The sequence below is a fragment of the Lutra lutra genome, chromosome 4 (assembly GCF_902655055.1).
Source record: "Lutra lutra chromosome 4, mLutLut1.2, whole genome shotgun sequence".
In the NCBI taxonomy this organism is placed as follows: Eukaryota; Metazoa; Chordata; class Mammalia; order Carnivora; family Mustelidae; genus Lutra; species Lutra lutra.
Window position 1 is genome coordinate 154,114,901 of NC_062281.1, and position 21,556 is coordinate 154,136,456.

The window sequence follows — 21,556 nt, forward strand, 5'->3', positions numbered from 1 at the left end:
TAATCTTTTAGTGTGTCCATAGTTCACCTTTTCCAGAATGTCACATGGTTGGAATCACCTAGCATGGAGCCTTTTCAGTCTGCTTTCACTTAATAATATGTCCCATGTCTTTTCAGGACTTGATAACTTCTTTTTAAGTGTACACTTCCATTAAGAACATTCACATTATGGTACAGTCATCACCATCATCTACCCATATGCCTCTTTCCATCTTGCAGTTCTGAAACTACACCCGTTAAACAATAACTCCCCATTCCCCACTCCCCTCAGCTCCTGGAAACCACCACTGTTTTTCTCCCTCCATGAATCTGACCACTCTAAGTACCTCATATAGGTAAAATCATACAGTATTGGGGGTTTTTTTTGTGACTGACTTATTTCACTTAGCTTAATGTCCTCAAGGTTCATCCATCTTATAACATATTAAGGAATTTCATTCCTAATTTGAGGCTGGATAATATTCCAATGTATGTATCTAGCAAATATTGTTTATCCCTTCATCTGTTGATTGTCACTTGGGTTCCTTCCATATTTTTACCGTGAATGATGTTATGAACATGTGTGTACCAGTATCTCTTTAAGACCCTGATTTCAATCCTTTTGGGTATATACCCAGAAATGGAAGTGGTAATTGCATTTTTAATTTCTTTAGGAACCGTTTTCCATAGAGGCTTCATCACTTTACATTCCCACCACCAGTGTACAAGGGTTTCAATTCTTCCACATCCTTGCCAACACTGGTTATTTTCTGTTTTTTTTTGTTGTTGTTCTGTCTTAAAGTAGTCACATGTATCCCATACCATGGGTATGAGATGGTACACACATTAACATTTGAAATTTTAATACTTATATATTTATTTCAATTTATATTACATATAAAAACCACACCAACACTGTGATTTCATAGGTATTATCACTTAGGATAAGACCAAAGTAGATAGTATAGCAGTGAGCTATGTCTTCAGAGAAAAGTTAACATAGCAGAACTGAGACTACTATCCCTAAAAAACCCTGCTTTTAAGGTTGGCCCTTTGCTAGTGCCTGGGAACTTGGGATTTTAGAAGGGTTCTCACCACTGCTAATAGTGGTTCCCTGTGCACAAACGGTTTATGAAAACAATGGGAGCACCTGATGCTGAATAGCTGAGTTCCTTCTGAGACTCTGGAACTTGGGTAGGTGCTGGCTAAGGGACCAGTCTCCAGTAAAACCCTTGGGAACTGAGTCTCTGATGCACGTCCTTGGGAGACAATATTTCACATGTGTTGTCACAACTTTGTTTTCTCTGGACTTTTGCCCCAAGTCCCTTTGCTGATTTTGTTTTATATTCTTTCGCTGAAAGCATGGCTTTGAGTAGCACGATATGCACAGTTCTCTGTGACTGCTTACAGATCAGTGAATCCTGGGCTGGATCTGTGATACCCATGTTACACAGGCAGCCCATAAATATTTTAAACATTCAGTACTTCTGTTACCTTCAGTGAGACATTAACCATCACTTCAGAAGCCGCCAATTGCTCATAATGCAAAGTAGGTATAAATATGTTATCACTGAAACCTAGAAAGGGACTAAATATGTTTTGCCCTTCCTTTCCAATTGCAGGTTTATGTGGGAAGTTGGGATTCTTGGTGCTATAATATTGAAACCAAAAGACAAAATCATTTTATTATTTCTTCTTTAAACTTTCCATATTCTCAAATTTTCTTTAAAAATTTAAGTAATTTTCAATATTTTCTGGTAATCAGACTATTTGCCTAAAAAATTTCAAATTTATAAATACCCTAAAATTATTTTGTTGCTTCTGTAATTATGTAGTATGATGATGGAACAGTTTTAGACATGCAGTTATTCCAGAAACTAATCCTTGTCTTAAATGAAGAGACAATGTGCTTTCATATACGTTTATAACTGATTGATCATGTGTTCTTCCATTATCCTCACTGAGAAACTTTTTAGATAGGTATATATAAATCAATTAATTATGGCTTTTATATTTTATTATTCATTTTCTTAATTTTTAATAACTTTGATTTTCCTTGTATTTCTTATAGTTTCATTCTATTAATGGCAAAAGAACATGGTTTTCCATTTCATAGAGTCAATATGAAGTTTCTCTTTAAAATAAATATATTTAAGTTTAAGAAGTGGGCTCACTGGGGCACCTGGGTGGCTCAGTGGGTTAAGCCTCTCCCTTCAGCTCAGGTCATGATCTCAGGGTCCTGGGATCGAGCCCCGCATTGGGCTCTCTGCTCAGCAGGGAGCCTGCTTACCCCCCACCCCTGTCTGCCTCTCTACCTACTTATGATCTCTCTCTCTCTCTCTTTGTCAAATAAATAAATAAATAAAATCTTAAAAAAAAAAAAAGGAAGTGGGCTCACAAAACCATAGAAAGGAGGGTAGATGACAAAACTGTGGTAAGTGAACGTGGGTGATGGTATGTGGGATTTCATTGTATTGTCCTTTAGTGCATGCTTGGAATTTTGAATAACAGAAAAAATATTTGAGAAATTCATTTCTAGCAGTATGTCAGCTTTTTGCTCACAAAACAACAAGCTTTTCCATGAAAAAACTATTTTAATGAGCTACTTGCAAGGGAGAAAAAGGAAAATCTCCAAACACCCACACATAAGTATAAACACATGTGAATACTATCATTAGGTAAAACCAAAATAGGGAACTGGGCAAAACGGTCTTGGGCAAATGCAAACGTTAGAGTAGCTCTAAGGGAAAACACCAACATCAGCTCTGTGATTGTGCAAGGAAGTCCTGAATATGTTATAGAATAGAGCTGCTGATTGGAGTTTCCTGCATTAAGACAGAGACTCCTGGAAGGATATGAAAGTGGTCCCATATCAGCAGGGACTTCTGGCTTCTGGAAGAAGCAATAGTCACTCCTCTCTGAAAAGGTATCTCCTGCACCCTGGTGTTAATGACGGTGTGCATTTGAAAAAAGAGCCAAATAGAAGTTTTAGAAAAGACAAAATATTTAGACCTTGAGGATTTCCATACATTAGGATGAAACCGATATGAGCTCACAAAGATTACCTCCGTGAGTGGCCACGAGTGAGTCAGCATAAAAACAACACTTAAATCCTCAGGAATTCCAGACTTTGGAGTTATCAAATACAGACTATTTAAATAACTGTAACTATGTATTAAAGGTTTAATTCATTCACAGGAGCCAGGGCAGCTCCTACCAGCAAGCTATTCAAGTATTTGCCTCACTGGATTTAAAAAAAAAAAAAAAAAAAAAAAAGCATTCATAGGTTATCTAAAATGAGTTTTAAAGAACCCAACAGAACTTTTAGACAATAAATACATAATTGGGTTAAAGACTCAGGAGGTGGTTTACATAGCAGATTAGGAACCCCTGAAGAAAGAATTAATAAGCTAGAATGATATAAAAGAAATTACTTAGGACACCATACAAATAAAAGGATTTGAAAAGCATGAAAAAAATGTTATTTCTAAACGTGACAGAGAAATTAAGCAATTCAGAGTAAGATTTAAAAAAAAACTAAGAGAGGGAGAGTGTGTGGGCTTGTAAGTGAGCAAGGGAAGGAGCAGAGGGGCAGTGGAGGAAAGGAGGAGGGAAAGGGACAAGCAGAATGCACACTGAGCATGGGGCCTGGTGTGGGGCTCGATCCCAAGACCCTGAGATCATCATGACCTGAGCCAAAACCAACAGCTGGAAGCTTAACCAAATGCACCACGCAGGTGCCCCAAGAGTAAGATTTTTTAAGAAGTAATCAGTGCACAGTTTTAGTGAAGCTATGAAATATATACACACACAAAACAACAATAAAGAGATCTTAAAAGAAGCAGGCCTGGGGGGACAGGAAATAGGCAAAAGCAAGCAAGGGAGCAAAAAAAAAAAAAAAAAAAAAAAAAAGTCAAGGGAAGAAACGATCACCTACAAAGGGATGAGAAATACGTTGACAGCAGTCATGAGTCAGCTTTCCTAGCCGCAGAGCCCGAGACATGATCAGTCGGCACATAATTTACAGCGGGAGGGCTCTCAGGAGAACCTGTAAGGAAGAGGAAAACAGGGTAGGACAAGGGAAGAAGCTAAGGAAGCTTCTTTCAGAAGAAGGCTGGTTTCAGGTGAGGTCTAGTGTTTCCTTGATTCGACGAGGAAGTTCTGGATCATGAGCAGCACCAGAGTTGTACCAATTTGAGGCAAAGAGGGGTCAACCATTAGTATACCCATATCACTCAGTTATTGGCTGCGTGTGTAACCTCCGAGGCATTCCCAGCATGACAGCGTCTTTCAGCTGAGGGTAATTCTCCAGAGAAAAAGGGAGTTCTGAGCCTCTAGCAGTCAACACAGAAGGTGGGGGGAATGGAGGTTACCAGGTAGTAATGAAGATCTAGGTGGGCACCAACAGCGTCCACCAGAGTGGAGTCCTGCAGCAACAATGGAAATCAGAATCATATCTTCAAAATACTGAGGAAAAAAAATAACCTGTGATCTAGGACTGTGTGCCCAGCCTGACTGTCTTTTAAGAATGGGGATTAAAGAAAGTATTCCTGGGGCGCCTGGGTGGCTCAGTGGGTTAAGCCTCTGCCTTCGGCTCAGGTCATGATCTCAGGGTCCTGGGATCGAGCCCTGCATCGGGCTCTCTGCTCAGCGGGGAACCTGCTTCCCTCTCTCTCTGCCTGCCTCTCTGCCTGCTTGTGATCTCTGCCTGTCAAATAAATGAACAAAATCTTAAAAAAAAAAAAAAAGTATTCCTGAATAAATAAAAACTGAGTTTACAATCACAGACTTCATTAAAATAACTTCTAAAGTTTCCAGAAAGAAGGAAAATGCTCCCAGGGGGGAATGTCTAAAATGCCAGTAGGAATAGTGACAATGAAACTGATAAATATGCAGGTAAATCTAAAGTAATATTGTCTAAATGGAAAAACAAGAATAGGAACAAAGCCTTGCACACCATCTCCTCAAAACTGATTGATGTAGATGAAAATATTATAATTCCTAAGAGGATGGAGACTCCAAAAACACCCCAGAGGCCAAAGTGGTTGATCCCACTATCAGATTCATGTGGACGCTGTGGTAACTTCCTGGGCAACAGAGGGTGAGCCCGTCTTGGTGAGGGTGTGGGACAGAGCGGACAACAGCTGAGCTGAGAAGAAGATTGGGCGCTGGGGACTGGAGAGAGGGTGGACTACCCTCTTTCTGTGTGTCCTTTGCTGTCCCTTACATTTCACTTGTAGACCATTTCACTCCCTCTTGTCACACATGCACGTGCGCACACAGATACACACACACACACAAGTGGTAGCCAGCCCATCACTACTGCCTGAACCTGACTAGAATGGGGCATGGTTAACTGAGTTCTGGCAGGCTGGCCAGCCCTAAGTGCTCCCACTTCTGCCATCTGTCTCCATCCCTCCAAGGACTAGGTGTGTATAGCTAACGAGAGCAGTGTTTTGACAATAAGCTGTGCCAGGACAGTGACAGAGAGTAAAACGCAGCAGCTCTCTCCATTCTTTGGTAGCTCTCCACACCTTTCCTTTCCAATTCATCCCATAGAACACAGTTTTTTAGACTTTTCTCTCAGGTATTTGTCACCAGGACAGGGACCAAAACCCTTAGGGGAGTAAAAGTTCATTCAGAAAAATAAGATAGTGTCTTAAGAGTGCAGCTACAATAAAGGAAGACATTCAATTGAACAACCTGCATCAAAGCACACAATGGGGGCAGTGTCATCAGTTATTGCGGCATAACTGAGCCTGTCCTGATTCACAGACCCAGAGGGGAAACAAGTAGAGGTCAGGGTGAAATTCTGACTAAAAACCACTATAATTAGAAGTATGTAAGACCTCAGATTGAAAGGAAGGTTAAAAAAAAATACCTAGTCATAGTATAGTGAAATTTAAGAACCTCAGTCACAAAGAGAAATTTCTGTAAGTTTCCAGAGAGAAAAAGCAGATGTCACATCATGTTGAAGAAGAAGAACAAAGTCAGAAGGCCGATACTACCCAAACTCAAGACTTACTATCAAGCTATAATAGTCAACAGTGTGGTACTGGCAAAAGAATAGACAAGTATCAGTGGAACAGAATAGAGAACCCAGAAGCAGAACCATATAAATATAGTCAAGTGACCTTTGATACAGGAACAAAGGCAACACAAAGGAGAGAAGATAGTCTTGTCAACAATGGTGATGGAACAACTGGACATTCACGTGAGGGGGAAACGAAGACACTGATCTTATACCTTTCACAGAAATTAATTCAGAGTAGATCATGGACCTAATGTAAAACACAAAACTATAAAACTTCTAGACTATAACACAGCAGAAAACATAGATGACTTCGGGTTTGGTGATGATTTTTTAGCTACAACACCAAAATTTTAACAGCTTTATCGACATACCGTTCACTTTTTAAAAGTGTACAAATTCAGGGGCGCCTGGGTGGCTCAGTGGGTTAAGCCTCTGCCTTCGGCTCAGGTCATGATCTCAGGGTCCTGGGATCAAGCCCCATATCAGGCTCTCTGCTGGGCAGGGAGCCTGCCTCTCTGCCTACTTGTGATCTCTGTCTGTCAAATAAATAAAATCTTAAAAAAAAAAAACAAACTGAACAGTAAGAAAACAAACGACCCAATTAAGATATGGGCAAAAACCTTCCCAGATAGCTCATCAAAGAAGACATAGAGATGACAAATAAGTGTATAAAATGGTGATTCATGGGGCACCTGGGTGGCCTAGTTGGTTAAGCATCCAACTCTTGGTTTTGGATCACGTCATAATCTCGTGGTCATGGGATGGAGTCTCCGTGTCAGGCTCTCCGCTCAGTGCAGTCTTGCTTTATATTCTCTCTCCCTCTCCCTCTCCCCCTCCTGCTCATGCTCTCTTCCTCTGAAATAAATAAATAACTCTTTAAAGCAACAACAATAACCTTGAGATACCACTATATGCCAATTAGAATGGCCAACATCCAGAACACTGACACCACCTAATACTGGTGGGGATGGAGAGCAACAGAAACTCTCATCCTGGGGCGCCTGGGTGGCTCAGTGGGTTAAAGCCTCTGCCTTCTGCTCAGGTCATGATCCCAGGGTCCTGGGATTGAGCCCTGCGTCGGGCTCTCTGCTCCGAGGGGAGCCTGCTTCCACCTCTCTCTCTGCCTGCCTCTCTGCCTACTGGTGATCTCTGTCAAATAAATAAATAAAATCTTTAAAAAGAAAAAAAATTATTAAAAAAAAAAAGAAACTCTCATCCTTTGCTGGTGAGGATACAATATGGTACAGCCACTTTTGAAGACAGTGCAGCAGTTCCTTAAACAACTAACCATATCCTTACCATGCAATCCAGCAATCCCACTCCTTGATATTTATCTAGGAGCTGAAAACCTAACTCCACATAAAAACCTGCACCCGATGTTGATAGCAGTTTTATTCATAACTGCCAAAACTTGGAAGTGACCAAGAGGTCTTTCAGTAGATGAATGGATAAATAGATTGTGATACATCCGGACAATGGAATATTATTCAGTGCTAGAAAGAAATGAGCCATGAAAAGAAATGGAGGAAACTTAAATGCATATTATTAAGTGAAAGAAGCCAATCTGAGAAGGCTATATGTATTGTATGATTTGAACCATAGTGCATTCTGGAAAAGGCAAAATTACGGAGATAGTGACAAACATCAGGGGTTTCCAGGAGTTTGGGGGTGGGGGAGGGTAGGGTCAATAGGAGGAACAATAGAGGATCTGGGGGCATCGAAAGTACTCTGGATGGTATTACAATGGTGGATACATGCCATTACACATTTGTCCAAATCCAACGACTATACAACGTTAAGAGTGAACCCTCATGTAAACCATGGACTTCAGATGATTATCATGTGTCAGTGTAGGTTCATCAGCTGTAAAAATGAACCACTCTGATGGGGGATGTTTAAGGAGGAAGCTGTGCACATGTAGGGGCAAGTGGATATGGAGAAATCTCTGTGTCTTCCTTTCAATTCTGTTGGGAACCTAAAACTTCTCTAAAAAATACAATCCAAATGCAATGTAATACAATACAATATACAGGCCCCACCCAGAAAAACAGCAGATACCTACAAAAAAGTAAAATAATGGTAAGAACCATTGGAGGCAAGAAGAAAATGGAATAATATTTTTCAAGTGTTGAAGGAAAAGAGCTTCCTTGAAGGAAAGTGACTGAATTTCATGTTCTGTTAAATTAATATTGAAACACGGAGGTAAAATAAATCTGAGATATTACAAGGCATGTAGAGGAATCAGAAAGTTTACCACACAGAGACCCATCTTCAAAATATTATTGTAGGATGTTCTCCAGCAAGAAGAGAAGTGAATCCAGGAAAATGCCATGAACTAAGGAAAATAAGAAGTATGTTTGTGAAGTTTATCATCATCTAAATAAGCAAGTATCAGAAGAAACAATGTTATTATATAATAACAATACAGAATTAAAATCCTAGAGCATGTGCTAAAGTATTTCCTTGTTCAGTATATGTATGATAAGAAGCTTAATAAGCTGATACGAAAAAAAAAATGAGTTAGAAGCAACAACCAAAATAAAAGAGATACATAATTTCGAATTAGCAAGAAAAAAAATTAATCTAACTAATGGGAAATAGGAAAGCAGATATAAAGAAGTAATTAATGTGAAGAAAGATGACTGACATATCTAAATATAGAAAATAATTGCATTTAATGTAAATGAGCTAGAAGCACTTCTGGAATGGATGCATAAGGATCTTGGAAAATCCACTCCTTCATAAAGGCGATAAGAACACTGGCAAAAATGGTCAAAATCAACTGTTTTCCGAATTCTTTAAATTAACTAAAGAAAAGCTTGCAATAATCTGCAAAGTGTCTATTGAAGAAAAACAGCTGAATCTTATCACAGTGAGCTTTATGATATTTTAACTTGTTCTAGTCCCATTCCCCTCTCCCAGGTCCCTTTGAAAAACAACAGCTTCACAACCATGATTGCTGTGAAAAGTAACAATCAGGTTGACGCGGGAGGTGGCAGAATGGATTGGGAGCTCTTCAGAAAAGTCCCATCCCCAGAGAACTGACCTTATTTGACTTATCTAACGTCTTCCTTAGAAAGCTCCATTCTGAAATCTTGGCTTTATTGGACCTGACTCAGAGCTTACTCTATGAAAATAGGGCATTTGTTGAAACAATCAGTGGGAACTCTTTAACAGTATAATTGCCTGGGGTAGTGATCCAAGTTTGGGGTAATAAGAGGCTGACCAAAAAATCAATGAACGCATCCTGTGAGAATCAACTAGATTCAGGCCCTACAGCCGGGGAAGGAGAAGGCCTGTGAGCTTCACGGAGAAACCTGGGCCTGAATCTAGAGGTTTAACCACTGGTTCTCTTAGGGAAAAAAAAAGTAAGCTTATGTCTGTATGTAAGTTTGTTATAAATTTTACTGATATACAAATTATAATAAAATATAAAATATTCCCGGGGCACCTGGATGGTGCAGTTGGTTGAGCGTCAGACTCCTGGTTTCAGCTCAGGCTGGGATGTCAGGGTCATGGGATCGAGCCCTAAGTGGGGTTCCATGCTCAGCATGGATCTTCTTGACACTCCCCCGCCCCTCCCCCACCTCCCTAAAATAAATAAATAAATCTTTAAAAATCTATATAAAATGTTCCTTACTGCAAATTCCATATAGCCAGTTGATTCTCACAGGATGCATTCATTGATTTTTGACAAACACTTTTCTGCAGCCCACCAGTATCTGCAAATGACGAACAGGATCATTTGGACATGAATGTTGGTAGTATTTTCCTTTAAGCTAAGGAGGAAGATAAAAGCGAGAAAATGAATATATATGTCAAAATTGGACTTATTTGTTCAAGACGTGAGGAACTTGTTTTTGAATAATCCCTCGATTTTTTGTGTTATTCAGAATATTACTACTATAGGCACAACACATACTTTTAGATTTAACCTTAACTTCAACATTTTCTCGGTCACTTTCGTAAATCTAGAACAGGGTTGGCAAATTGTGGGCCATGGCCAAATCTGGCCCTCTAGCCTATTTTTGTCAATAAAGCTTTATTGGAATACAGCCTGCTCATTCATTTATACTTTAGCCTATGTCTTCTTTTGTGCTACAACAGGAGGGTTGACTGGTTGCAACAGACTATGCAGTCCACAAAGCTGAAAATATTAACTCTTCTGGACTTTCTAGAAAAAGACTGCCAGCCCTGGTCTAGACAATTAACATAACAACAAATCAACCCCTGACATGTAGCATTGGCTGATTTCTGTAATGTAACTAGTTCCACCATTGCTGACTTTCCACTACGAAGGTGGTGTCACTGCGCCTGTGGAATTGGGAAGAGATTATCAGAGGCACACTTTAAAAAGGACAAAATACTGTTTGTTAGAAAATCCAAAAGAAAAAAAATTAAAGTGGTACCAACTGCTCATCCCTCATTTGTCACCCCAAGAGTCAGGGTGAGATGCTCCCACAGCGCTCCTTGGGATGGGTGTCACTCATAGGGTGTTAGGGATGCTTTTTGGAGCATGGCTCAGCTGTGTGATCACCAGTAGAAAGCTGGTGGACTCGGCCAGGGTCATATGCATGCCTAACCAGAGTGGCCCGTCCACCCCATTTCCCTGTCCATCAGTGCAAGACTTGCTCCTCAGCTCCCTCTCCCCTCTCATTCTTCTCTCCTTCTAACAGGGACAGCGAGGGACAGCGAGAGTGGGTTCCCTTACTCGGTGGTTCACTTCCCCTCGGAGCAATAGAGGTGGAATTAGCATCACCCGCTGAGCTCATCTACTTGGGCTTAACTACTTGTGCAGACAAGATAAGAACATCTGAACATTTGAGCTCAGGTCTTCCACCTTGACACCACTGACATTTTGGATAAGATAATTCTTTGTTGTGAGGGCCTACCCTGTGGCCCGTAGGATGTTGAGAATTGTGGTGGCCAGGAGCACCCCAGTAGCACACCACCAGTTGCAACAATCAAAAATGACTTCAGATATTGCCAAATACCCCCTCGGAGCAAAACAGCCTGCAGTTGAGAATTTAGTTAAACCAGTCATCTTTGAATCTTATCTCATTTTGAGCCAAAGCTTGTATATCACTATGACTAATATATCCATATAACTTTTATTTCTGTTTCCAAGAGAAGAACTACATAGCCTTGGTGGTTTTCTCACCTGACCCCCACAACACACACACACTTACCCCAGCAATGGGGTTTTGGCCATCTCACCGCTGAGCAGGCCAGTCCGGAAATTCCAACCTGAGGGCTAATTCCTGGGGGCCGTTCTTGGTACCAGCACGCCTTAATGTAGGTTCCTCATACGAGGACTTTATTGGCAAGTGTGAGTCCAAGAGCCAAGAGTGAGGGATGGGGATTATAAAGCAGGGAAGGAAGGACAGCCATGGCAAGGATGCATTATCAAATTGGTCACTTCCTAAGGCCTTTGTTGCTTGATCCTGCAAGAGAGAAAGCTTTATGAACTATCTGAGGAGGGTCTTTCTGAAGGGAAAAAAGAGAGAAGCATCAGTTGTTCACTCGGTTACTTAAAGAGGTGTCCCATGACGCATCGTCTGCTGCCCACCCCTGCAATCCTGGGTTTCTCCTGTCCCCCGTGTTGACCAATTGCAGCAGACCCATGACCACCAAGACACAAGCCACGACACAAGTGAGAAGCCTGAGGCATGGACTTGAGGAGAAGCTCACTTGGGTTCTAACTCCTGGTGCCCGAGTAACATCCACAATGGTGAAATCTGCAGCAGGTGAGGCCAAGAGGACCTGAAATGGGGCATAAGAGGCATTTGACATATTTGGGCACCTGAACTTGTACATTGGGGTTCATTCTTGGTACCTATTCAACCAAAGAACCCTGCACATACTCTAAGCCTCGACTTTCTCTTTATAAAATGAGGAGAGTCACCTCAAGCCTGCAAGATTGTTCTGAGAATTAAGAGATCCTGCACGCATGAAGCCTGATCATGATGTCAGTTCAGCAAATACACTGTTTGTGTGTATGCATAAGAATACATACATATATATTGATTAGTCAGATGTAAAGTCTTCTCAGTTGATCACAAGGGTCGGGTGTGGTGAGGCCAGAGCCACAGTTTCCACTTCGTGTGAGCCGGGAATTAGGATTCTGGGACTCAGCCAGCCAGAACCTGTCCACTCTACAGTTAACCTTCAGTGAACAAGTACTGCGTGCTGGGCTTGGGGCACCCAGAGACAAGAGACGTTCCTGGTCCTTGCAATCCGATCGCTCCCAAGCTGGTAAAGATGGGCAGACAATAGCAGTCGCGGTGCTGGAAGCAAGCCCAGAAGACAGGGGAGCGCAGAAGTTCTGGCGAGGTCCTAGGCCAAGGCGGGCTTTCTCAGTGAGGAGAAAATGGTCCCCAAAGGGGGAGGCAGTGTAGGCGTAACCAGGCCAAGACAGAAGGCAGGGCAAAACGTTTCTCAGCAGGTCCGCCAGTGCACCTCCGCCGTGGTTTACTGGGTCCCTGCCGGGCTGGGGGTGGCGGTGAGCGCTTTGGGGGACAAGGGGGTGCGGGAGGCCATAGCCTACCGCTTCCCCGCCCCCGCCCCACCCGGGGCAGAAGGAGGGGGGCGCGGGAGTGCCACACTTACTGGGGGTGTCCACGTGAACAGACATCACCCGCCCTCGATCACTCATTCGCAACTCAGAAGCGATTTGACTAATCCGCTCCATCACCGGTTAATTAAATTTTTGTGGCCAAAAAAGAATGCGAGGAATATTGATGACTTTTTGCCTCTTGACAACCGTCCTTCGTTATACTATTTTATATTTCAATAAAGAAAAGGGTATAGATAAACAGGAAGAAGACCCCACACGCTTGAGAATTCTCTTGTGCCGCCCACCCCCCTCCCCTCCCCCACAGTTTCCCCACGGGACGTGGCGGTGTCTGTCTCTTTAAGAACCCGAACCTCGGCCTCGACGGAGCGCGGGGGGTGGGGAAGGAAGGGAGGAGTGCCGGCTCTGGAGTCCGGATCCACAACGTGTCCTGGTGCTGCGGTCTCTTTAAGGAGGCGGGGCTCTGCCCGGAGGAGGCGGAGAAGTCCCGCCCCCCGGATCTCCGGCTTCCGGCAACTCGAAAGGGTACGAACGTAAGCCGAGCAACTGAGTCCGGAGCCTTCCTGGGACCCGCTGGACCCCGAGGCCCCCCGAGGTGAGGCGGCAGGGTCTGCCGGCCCGCCCGGGACAGAGGGGGCCCGCGATCTCCTGCGCGCCTGGCGAGCTGCGGCCCAGCTCCTCCCCCTAAAACACTGCCTCTGCTTCTTGGGCAGCTCTTTCCCAGACCTGCTTGGGGTTCATTGTGTCCCAGGCTGCAGGGTGGCCCTCACTCCAGCACCTACTAATTGCTCGGCTGTGCACTAAGCGCCTTACACTCGCTGTCTCATTTAATGGCCTCCGACACGTTGTGAGTAGGTACCATTACGAACCCATTTTACAGATGAGAAAACTGAGGCCCCGAGGAGCCCACAGTCACACAGCGAGGAGAAGCAGAATCGGGAATCAAACCCAGGTCTGTTTGACCCCAGAGCCTGTGCCCTTAACCACTGGCTAGGCTGAACTGCCTTTGCTCTTCACTGCCCTCATGACCATCTCTCGGACTGTAGCCTCCCCTTCCTCACCCTTACATCTCCAATCTGTACCTGGTTCTTCAACACTCATGGAGTGAGTGATATTGGATGGAACCTTTGGACCCCCCGGGGTTAGTTTATTTATGACAGTTTCATAATATCTGATGCTAAATGGTTGTCTTTATACAGGATGTATCACACCCACTAAAAAAAGGAGGCGGGGGAAATCAGTACCATTTCTAACAGTGAAATAAGAATTGTTTGCATCTATTTTATTCTGGTATCCTATGAAGTTTATTTATTTTTCCTTTTTAGACCTCTGCACATTTTCTTCTTACTAATTGGGAGAAGACCCACTGGCTGAATGGCAGCTGTAGATGACTTGCAGTTTGAAGGTACATCAGCTGGATGCCCGCCTTTTATGATCAGTTATTCCCACAGTCACAGGGATGGGTGTTCATTGATAGACTGGCATTTATACTTAAGAAGATTATTTCAAACATCTTGGTAAAACAACGTCGGCCATATCCAGGTCTTTTTGTTTATCTACACCCGCTGTTCTTTTTTTGCCAAATAGCCCTTTAAATTGGTAACATCATTAATTGAACACAGTGATTACAAAAAACATTTATAGAGTTACTGCTTTAGTTCAAGAGACATTTACTGAGCCCCCACTTTGTGCTTCGAACTTACTAGATACAGGAGATATAAAGATAAAAGAGAAGTTTTTTACCCTCCTGGAGTAGATAAAAGTGTAAAAAGGTAATCATGGTGAAAGGTGATCAGGTCATTCCTTCATTGAAATGGTAAATATCTCATGAGTGTGATTAGGAACCAGGCAGTCATTCTAGTTATCAGGGATAGAAGAGTGAGCAAGACAGTTCACTCCCCTACGTAGCTCTCAATCTAGTGGGGGAGCTGTTAATTTGGTAAATGATCACTTAAATATGTATCCACAAGCTATGAAAATGCTGATGGAGCAGTTCATCACTTATAACCTGGAGCCCGACCTAGACTAGGGATGGACAAATGCTTATTTGTCTTGCAAACAGTTGCACAGCACTTACTGTATATTAGGTGCTGTTTTGCTTTACAAATATTAGCTCATCTGATCTTTATGTTAACTTTAGGAAATAGTTATTCTATTCTCCCTGTTTACCAGCAAGGAAACTGAGGCACAGAAAAATTAAGTAATCTGCCTAATGGTCACGTAATTAGCAGGTGGTGAAGCAGGGCTTGAACCCAGGCAGCCTGGCTTCACAGCCAGTGTTATCTGAGGAAGAGATGGAATGTTTAAAGAGAAATACACCTCCATCTTCAACATACAACCAGCATCTAACCACTTCTCATCCCCTCTGCCTCTCATGCTCAAGGTCACCATCCCCTCTTATGTGGATTATAGCCCTTACCTTCCTACTGGTCTTCCTGTTTTCCTCCCTTGCCTCCTTGCAGTCTGTATTTTGCAGTCAGTAGTCCTTTGAAACTAAGTCAGATCATGTCATTCCTTCAGAACCTTCCAGTGGCTCCCATCTCACTAGGTATGGAAGCCAGAGCGTTTTCTGTGTTAGGAGGCCCGAAGTTCTCCAACCCTCCACGTCCTCTGATCTCCTCTCCTGCTACTCTTGCCCTTTCTCTCTCTGCCCTTCCCACATGGGCCTGTCACTGTCCCTCCTAGACACCAAATACACTCTTTCTTTTGTGCCGTTTTTCTGTTTGGGAATTCTTCCAGATAGCCATGGGGCTTGCTCCCTCACTCTGTTCCAATCTCAGTTCATTTGAGAGGCCCTCCTTGGTCATCCTTTCTGAGAACAGTGGGAGAAAATTCAGCGTAGAGAACAGCATATGCAAAGCCCCTGAGGAGGGAGGAAGTTTGTTTGACTTTTTCCCAAGTAATTGAAGGAAGGCCAATCTGCCAGAGCACAGACAGCCGGGGACACTAGCACAAGGGGAGGTTAGAGATGAGGCCGGAGCCAAATCACAGAGGTTAGGATAAATGGTGTTTAGGATTTTGCTCTTTAGAAGAGAACGCAGGATGCTGTGGAGGTCGTGAAAGGCTTTCCTGAGGCAGATGGTAGTTCAGGTGAGAAAGTGGAGATCAGGACCCTTCAGGTGGGAGACACTGTGTCAGAAAAGGAACGGAGACCACACAGAGCATATGCCAGGATATGCCAGCATGTAGAAGCAGAGAATGTTGGTGATGGAAATAAAGAACACACCGGGCTTGCCCTCGAGGAGCTGGGATGGACATGAATAACTCATATGTAGCATTACGTGTGGACAGTGAGAGGTACACACGCTACCTTCCAGTCAAACCATGCTACCTGCTGTTTCTCAAACAGGGCACACATTCTCCATCTTCTGGTTCTTGCTCCTCACATGCCTTTTGTGCGCGATGCCATCCCTACCCCACCTCTGGCTGTCCTCGTGTGGCATCTCCTCTGAGAAGCCTTTCTTAATCCCCTCAAATAGAGGAATTATCATCCTCCTTTTTATTTTTTTAAAAAGATTTTATTTATTTATTTGACAGAGAGAGAGTGAGAGAAGGGAAAACAGGCAGGGGGAGTGGGAGAGGGAGAAGCAGGCTTCCCGCTGAGCAAGGAGCCTGATTCGGGGCTCGATGTGGGGCTTGACCCAGGACCCTGGGATCATGACCTGAGCTGAAGGGAGACGCTTAATGACTGAGCCACCCAGGCACCCCATCATCCTCCTTTGAACATCTTTGTCCTTTCTCCCTCTCAAGTGACGCTCTCTTCCTCCTTCTGGCATGCCCTTCTGCCCACTGAACTACCGCTTTTTAAATATGAGACTTAAATGTCTCTTCCTCTGTCTGACTCCCTCAGTTGTGACCATCTTTTTAAATGTTAGTGTCCTGTCCAGTCAACAAATGATAGCTATGACAATATTTATTATTATCTCATATCATCCCCAAAATCTCTCTGTAAGATAGGTGTTATCTACATTTTAGAAACAGAGACTCAGAGATATAGAGGCATTTGCCCAAGGTCATGGAGTGTTAGTCTTAACTTAAACAAAGGACCCTCTCACTCCAGAGCACCGTGCTGCTCTAACATTGCAGACTGAGGCTTGACTAATTGTTACACACCAGCCACCTAATTCATTTTAGTCGTTCTGGTTCTCGCCCTAAAACTGTTTACATAGCTGAAAGACAGTAAGAGTGGGCTTAGTTATCCTAGAGCCCCATTCCCATCTAGTTATCCTAGAACCATTCTCTTCTGTAGAACACACATTGGCATTGAAACAGTTTAAAAAATGTAATGGCTGTCTACAAAAAATTAGTTTTGATTTGTTATATGCCCCCCATATTTTGAGACAGCACACATAAAAGAAAATTAAAATTTTCAAACATTTTATATTTAGCAATTGAAAAAAAAGTATACCATTTTCCTGCTATGGTCTTTATAAAGGATTTAACATTTCAAGTAAAAAAAAAAAAAAAAGGTACTAGGATAACCTAGCTGTATCTTTTAACAGCATTTTTATATAGAACAATTTGAACTGGCATGCAAGCAACTTCTCTTGTTGTCACATACCTGTATTCAGAGAAAATTACACCCATTTTACAGAAAAATCCCAATACATATACTGCAGTAAGCTTAAAGCAGTGTTAAAAAGACCAGCGTGAATGGCACACAAAACTGCTTCCTTGTAAATCAACTAGAATTTCTGATCATAAAGTAGGCACAGAGAGATCCAGTCCTTAGGGCGTTGCTCTCTGGAAGAACAGTACCTTTAAGTAATTTTTAAAAACTTTAGCATCAGACTGTTGAAGCGCTTGACAAAATTGCTGGTTGTAGGATTCGTGCTATGCTAGCAGTTTTATTTTTTAATTTTTTAAAAAGATTTTATTGAATTATCTGAGAGAGAGCACGAATGAGCACACGAGCAGGGGAATGAGGGAGAGGGAGAACAGACTCCCAGCTGAGCAGGGATCCCAACTGGGGTTCTATCCCAGTACCCCAGTATTGTGACCTCAGCCGGAGGCACAAAGGCACAACCAACTGAGCCGCCCAGGCGCCCCCATGCTTTGTAGTTTTATAATAGTGCCCTGCCGGTACTCTTCCTTAATCCTTCCAAGATTCAGAGCTGCCTTGAGTTTTATTCAAGAGCAGCTAAATAAAGTTTGTTAGAATACCCAGAGACAGGAAGTCTCCATCATTGCTGGTGGTTGTCAATAGTTGAGGTTCTTTTGGAAAGCAATTTATCACCGTGGCTTAAGAGCCTTATGAATGGTTTGTACCCCTTGCCCTGGTGATTGCAGTGATCAGTGTTCATAGGTAATAACTCAGGGGCTTTTTCTCTGCAGATACTTCTTACGGTGTTATTTTTGTAATGAAAAGTTGGAAACACCCCAAATGTCCAACTTAACAGTCTTTCCTACTCTTTCCACCTCCCAGCTGATGGAAGATTTTATAGTTTTGAACAGGATTGTTGTAAAGACTGACATAAAAAGAAAAAATCATTTTTTCTATAATGTCTAGACGACAGAGCAGGATACAAAATAGTTTATATAGTGTCACATTCTAGATCAGTACTTGGCACACTGGAGACGTGCAGTAAATATTTGTTCATCACTGGCATGACTCTACGGATTCACTGTGTAGAGAGAAGGAAACATACCAAAAATTATTAGTGTTTGCCTTTATGGAGCAGGACTGGTTAGTGATATTTATTCTGTGGTTTCTACTTTCACTTTTGACCCTATGTTTCCCATGGTAATTACATAGGAATTCTCGGAAAAATTAACTTCCATTAACATTTTTTTTTTAAGATTTTATTTATTTATTTGACAGAGAGAGATCACAAGCAGGCAGAGAGGCAGGCAGAGAGAGAGGAGGAAGCAGGCTCCCTGCTGAGCAGAGAGCCCGATGCGGGGCTCGATCCCAGGACCCTGAGATCATGACCTGAGCCGAAGGCAGCGGCTTAACCCACTGAGCCACCCAGGCGCCCCCCATTAACATTTTTTGACCTTGAATCAAAGAAGAGAGGTTTAGATTGGGTACTTGCTGTGGGCCAGCCACTCAGCTAAGGACTTGACTCTGGTAACATTTCGAACTTTCCCCAAATTCTCTGAAGATACTGTTCTCTGAAGATAAGTATTTTTCTCCCCATTGCGTAAGTGAGAATACCGAAGCTTATAGGCATTGGGTTATTTACTCAAGCTCATTTTGTTAGTAAGTAACTAAGCCAGGACTAAAATCCAGGTCTGACTCCATATTGTGTTGTTTTTATAATCCTTTTAACAAGGTTGATTTCTAGATGAGTTTTTCTTCAGAGCCTTTTGCCATTTGTATCAAGTTGAGTCTATAGCAAAGCGGGGGTTGTAACAGCTTGCCTTTAAATGAAAAGTCTAGCATTTCCAGTGTGGATAAGGCTTCTGATTGCTTTCAGAATTCGGTGATGCAGCCACTTCAGCAGCAAACCCCGGTGCCACTATGATACACATCGAGGGTCCTAGTGAGAGCCCGACACACCAACCAGGACTCCCCAGAGGCTCAGGGGGTGAAGAGGACGATGAGTTGCTGGGGAATGATGACTCTGACAAAACTGAGGTTTGAACTTGCCTTTGAAATTGGTTTTTCCTTTTAACGTTTTAAAAACTTCTTTATGCATTTATTCACTGTCTCCTGGGTGCCACACAGAGTGCCGGGCAGTGACGATCCAAAGGTGGGTCACATGTGTCCTCTGCCTCGGAGTAGGGGTACGGGGAGAGACAGACAGGTACCCAGGCCATTGTTACCCATGGGAAGCATGCTGGTAGAGGGGACACCAGGGCTGCGGGAGCAGAGCGAGGGCATTGGGGAGGTAGTGACCCTAAACTGAGTCTTGGCACCAGCGTAGGAGGTGGCCAAGGGAAAAAGGCAGGGAAGGGTGATCTAGGCAAAGGGAACTGTTTTGGCAAAGCCAAAGAGGCAGAGAAGAACATGGCACACACAGCATTTTTCCCATCTTCTCTTACATTGGGAGCAAAATATAGGTGAAGACAGAAGCTGAGGCCACATGGCTCGGCAGGGACCCAGTCGAATGAATAGGAATCGTATTCTGAAAGCTATCAGGAGCTACTGAAAGATTTTAGATAATATGGCCAGCTAAATTTAAAGATAAAGATACTGTGGCCTTTTTAGGTATAAATTGGAAGGAGATGGACTGGAGGCCAGAAGGCCAGGTAGGCGACCCTGGAGGTGGTCTAGGCTAGAAGTGATGAAGCCACAGGTGATTTGGGGGGTGGGGGGTGGGGTCAGTAGGACTTGGTGAGAAATGGGTGAGGGAGAGAGAGGGTTTTAGGAAGACCTCTAGGTTTCTGTATCTGGTTGGACGGTAAATATCAGGGGGCTGGTTTTGATCACAAAGATTTATTTCTGTTTTTTCTATTGGTGTGTTCTGGAAAATAGTATTTCTATTAATATTTTAAAGATTTTATTTATTTATTCATTTGTCAGAGAGAGAGAGAAGGCTCAAGCAGGCAGGGTGGTAGGCAGAGGCAGAGAGAAAAGCAGGCTCCCTGATGAGCAAGGAGCCTGATGTGGGACTCGATCCCAGAACCCTGGGATGATGACCTGAGCCGAAGGCAACGGCTTAACCAGCTGAGCCACCCAGGCATCCCTCTATTAATATTTTATAAATGCAGTCATGACTGTAATACCCTAGAGGAGTACCACGTTTATAGCATTGAGTCCGGAGGCTTATTAAATAGTTTAGCTCTTGGGTGCCAGGTGGTCTTTGTGGAACTCCATGAAATATCAAAATAAGTATTGAAGTTTATGCTAAATTAAATATCCTTATATACTAGATACTGTGGCAAGATCTTAAGCCTAGGAAGGGTACCTGGGTGGCTCGGTGGGTTAAGCCTCTGCCAAAATCCTGACCTCCCTTATTCTATTGCACCCACCCAACAAAACCCCTATGCTGGGGCACCTGGGTGGCTCAGTGGGTTAAGCCTTTCCCTTCAGCTCAGGTCATGATCTCAGGGTCCTGGGATCGAGCCCCATATCGGGCTCTCTGCTCAGCTTTCCCCCCCACCTCTGCCTGCCTCTCTGCCCACTTGTGATCTCTGTCTGTCAAATAAATAAAATCTTAAAAAAAAAAAAAATTCTTAGGCCTAGGAGCCTAACTTTGATTCCTGGCCCAGCCAGTAGTAATAGCTATGTGGTCTTGGGTAAGGTACATGAACTTTCCTACAACTGGGTTTCCTCATCTGAAATATAAGAAAATAGCAATGTTGACTGTTGTCATCATTATCATTACAATATCTGGTGTTCATTCTGTGTTTAACAGCTGCCAGACACCATTTAAAGTTCCTTATTGGATCATCTTATTGAATCCTCAAAACAACTCATATACGAGGAACTATTCTTTTTTTTTTTTTAAAGATTTTATTTATTTTTTTGACAGAGAGAAATCACAAGTAGGCAGAGAGGCAGGCAGAGAGAGAGGAGGAAGCAGGCTCCCCGCTGAGCAGAAAGCCCGATGTGGGGCTCGAACCCAGGACCTGGGATCATGACCTGAGCCGAAGGCAGCGGCTTAACCCACTGAGCCACCCAGGCGCCCCACGAGGAACTATTCTTATCTTCATTTTACAAAGGGGAATCCTGTGGCACAAAGTTTAAATAACTTGCCTCTGTATACACAATTAATTTGAGTCCTCCAGAGAAATAGGACAATGTATATTTATAGAGAAAGAGGTTTATTTATTTTAATTTTTTAAAAAATAATTTTATTGGGCGCCTGGGTGGCTCAGTGGGTTAAGCCGCTGCCTTCGGCTCAGGTCATGATCTCAGGGTCCTGGAATCGAGTCCCGCATCGGGCTCTCTGCTCAGCAGGGTGCCTGCTTCCCTCTCTCTCTCTCTCTCTCTTCCTGCCTCTCCGTCTACTTGTGATCTCTCTCTGTCAAATAAATAAATAAAATCTTTAAAAAAAAATAATTTTATTTATTTGAGAGAGA

The 21,556-nt window shown here is 43.1% G+C and overlaps 2 protein-coding genes across 5 annotated transcripts in view; one reads left to right on the top strand and one right to left on the bottom strand.

Annotated features, from left to right (window-relative positions):
* Positions 1-8,169: 8,169 nt before the first annotated feature.
* Positions 8,170-13,018, bottom strand: LOC125098128 (uncharacterized). Of its 3 annotated transcripts, none has more exons than XR_007126728.1 (4): positions 12,908-13,018; positions 11,202-11,456; positions 9,653-9,734; positions 8,170-8,347 (listed from the first exon to the last, which is right to left on the bottom strand). XR_007126728.1 is itself a non-coding variant. In XM_047726581.1 (2 exons), the coding sequence occupies exon 1, from the start codon at positions 12,701-12,703 to the stop codon at positions 12,044-12,046; it is 660 nt and encodes a 219-aa protein (XP_047582537.1). In that variant the 5' UTR covers positions 12,704-13,018; the 3' UTR covers positions 10,942-11,456; positions 12,029-12,043. The 3 variants fall into 3 exon arrangements, 1 of the variants encoding a protein (XP_047582537.1); XR_007126727.1 differs by having other exon boundaries at positions 9,653-9,791; XM_047726581.1 differs by lacking the exons at positions 8,170-8,347; positions 9,653-9,734 and having other exon boundaries at positions 10,942-11,456; positions 12,029-13,018.
* A 42-nt stretch (positions 13,019-13,060) lies between these two features.
* YIPF1 (Yip1 domain family member 1) overlaps positions 13,061-21,556 on the top strand; it is a 41,782-nt gene continuing 33,286 nt past the window's right edge. The window contains exons 1-4 of one of the 2 annotated variants that reach the window (XM_047726579.1): positions 13,071-13,181; positions 13,467-13,538; positions 13,912-13,991; positions 19,006-19,166. In XM_047726579.1, the coding sequence (XP_047582535.1) occupies positions 13,961-13,991; positions 19,006-19,166 (192 nt within the window). In that variant the 5' untranslated portion in view covers positions 13,071-13,181; positions 13,467-13,538; positions 13,912-13,960. Of the gene's footprint in view, positions 13,182-13,466; positions 13,539-13,911; positions 13,992-19,005; positions 19,167-21,556 lie in introns of both variants that reach the window. The other variant, XM_047726580.1, reaches the window with a different exon arrangement.

Coding starts and splice junctions, on each gene's coding strand:
- LOC125098128 (XM_047726581.1), bottom strand. CDS start 12,703: ATGGAGCGGATTAGTCAAATCGCTTCTGAGTTGCGAATGAGTGATCGA.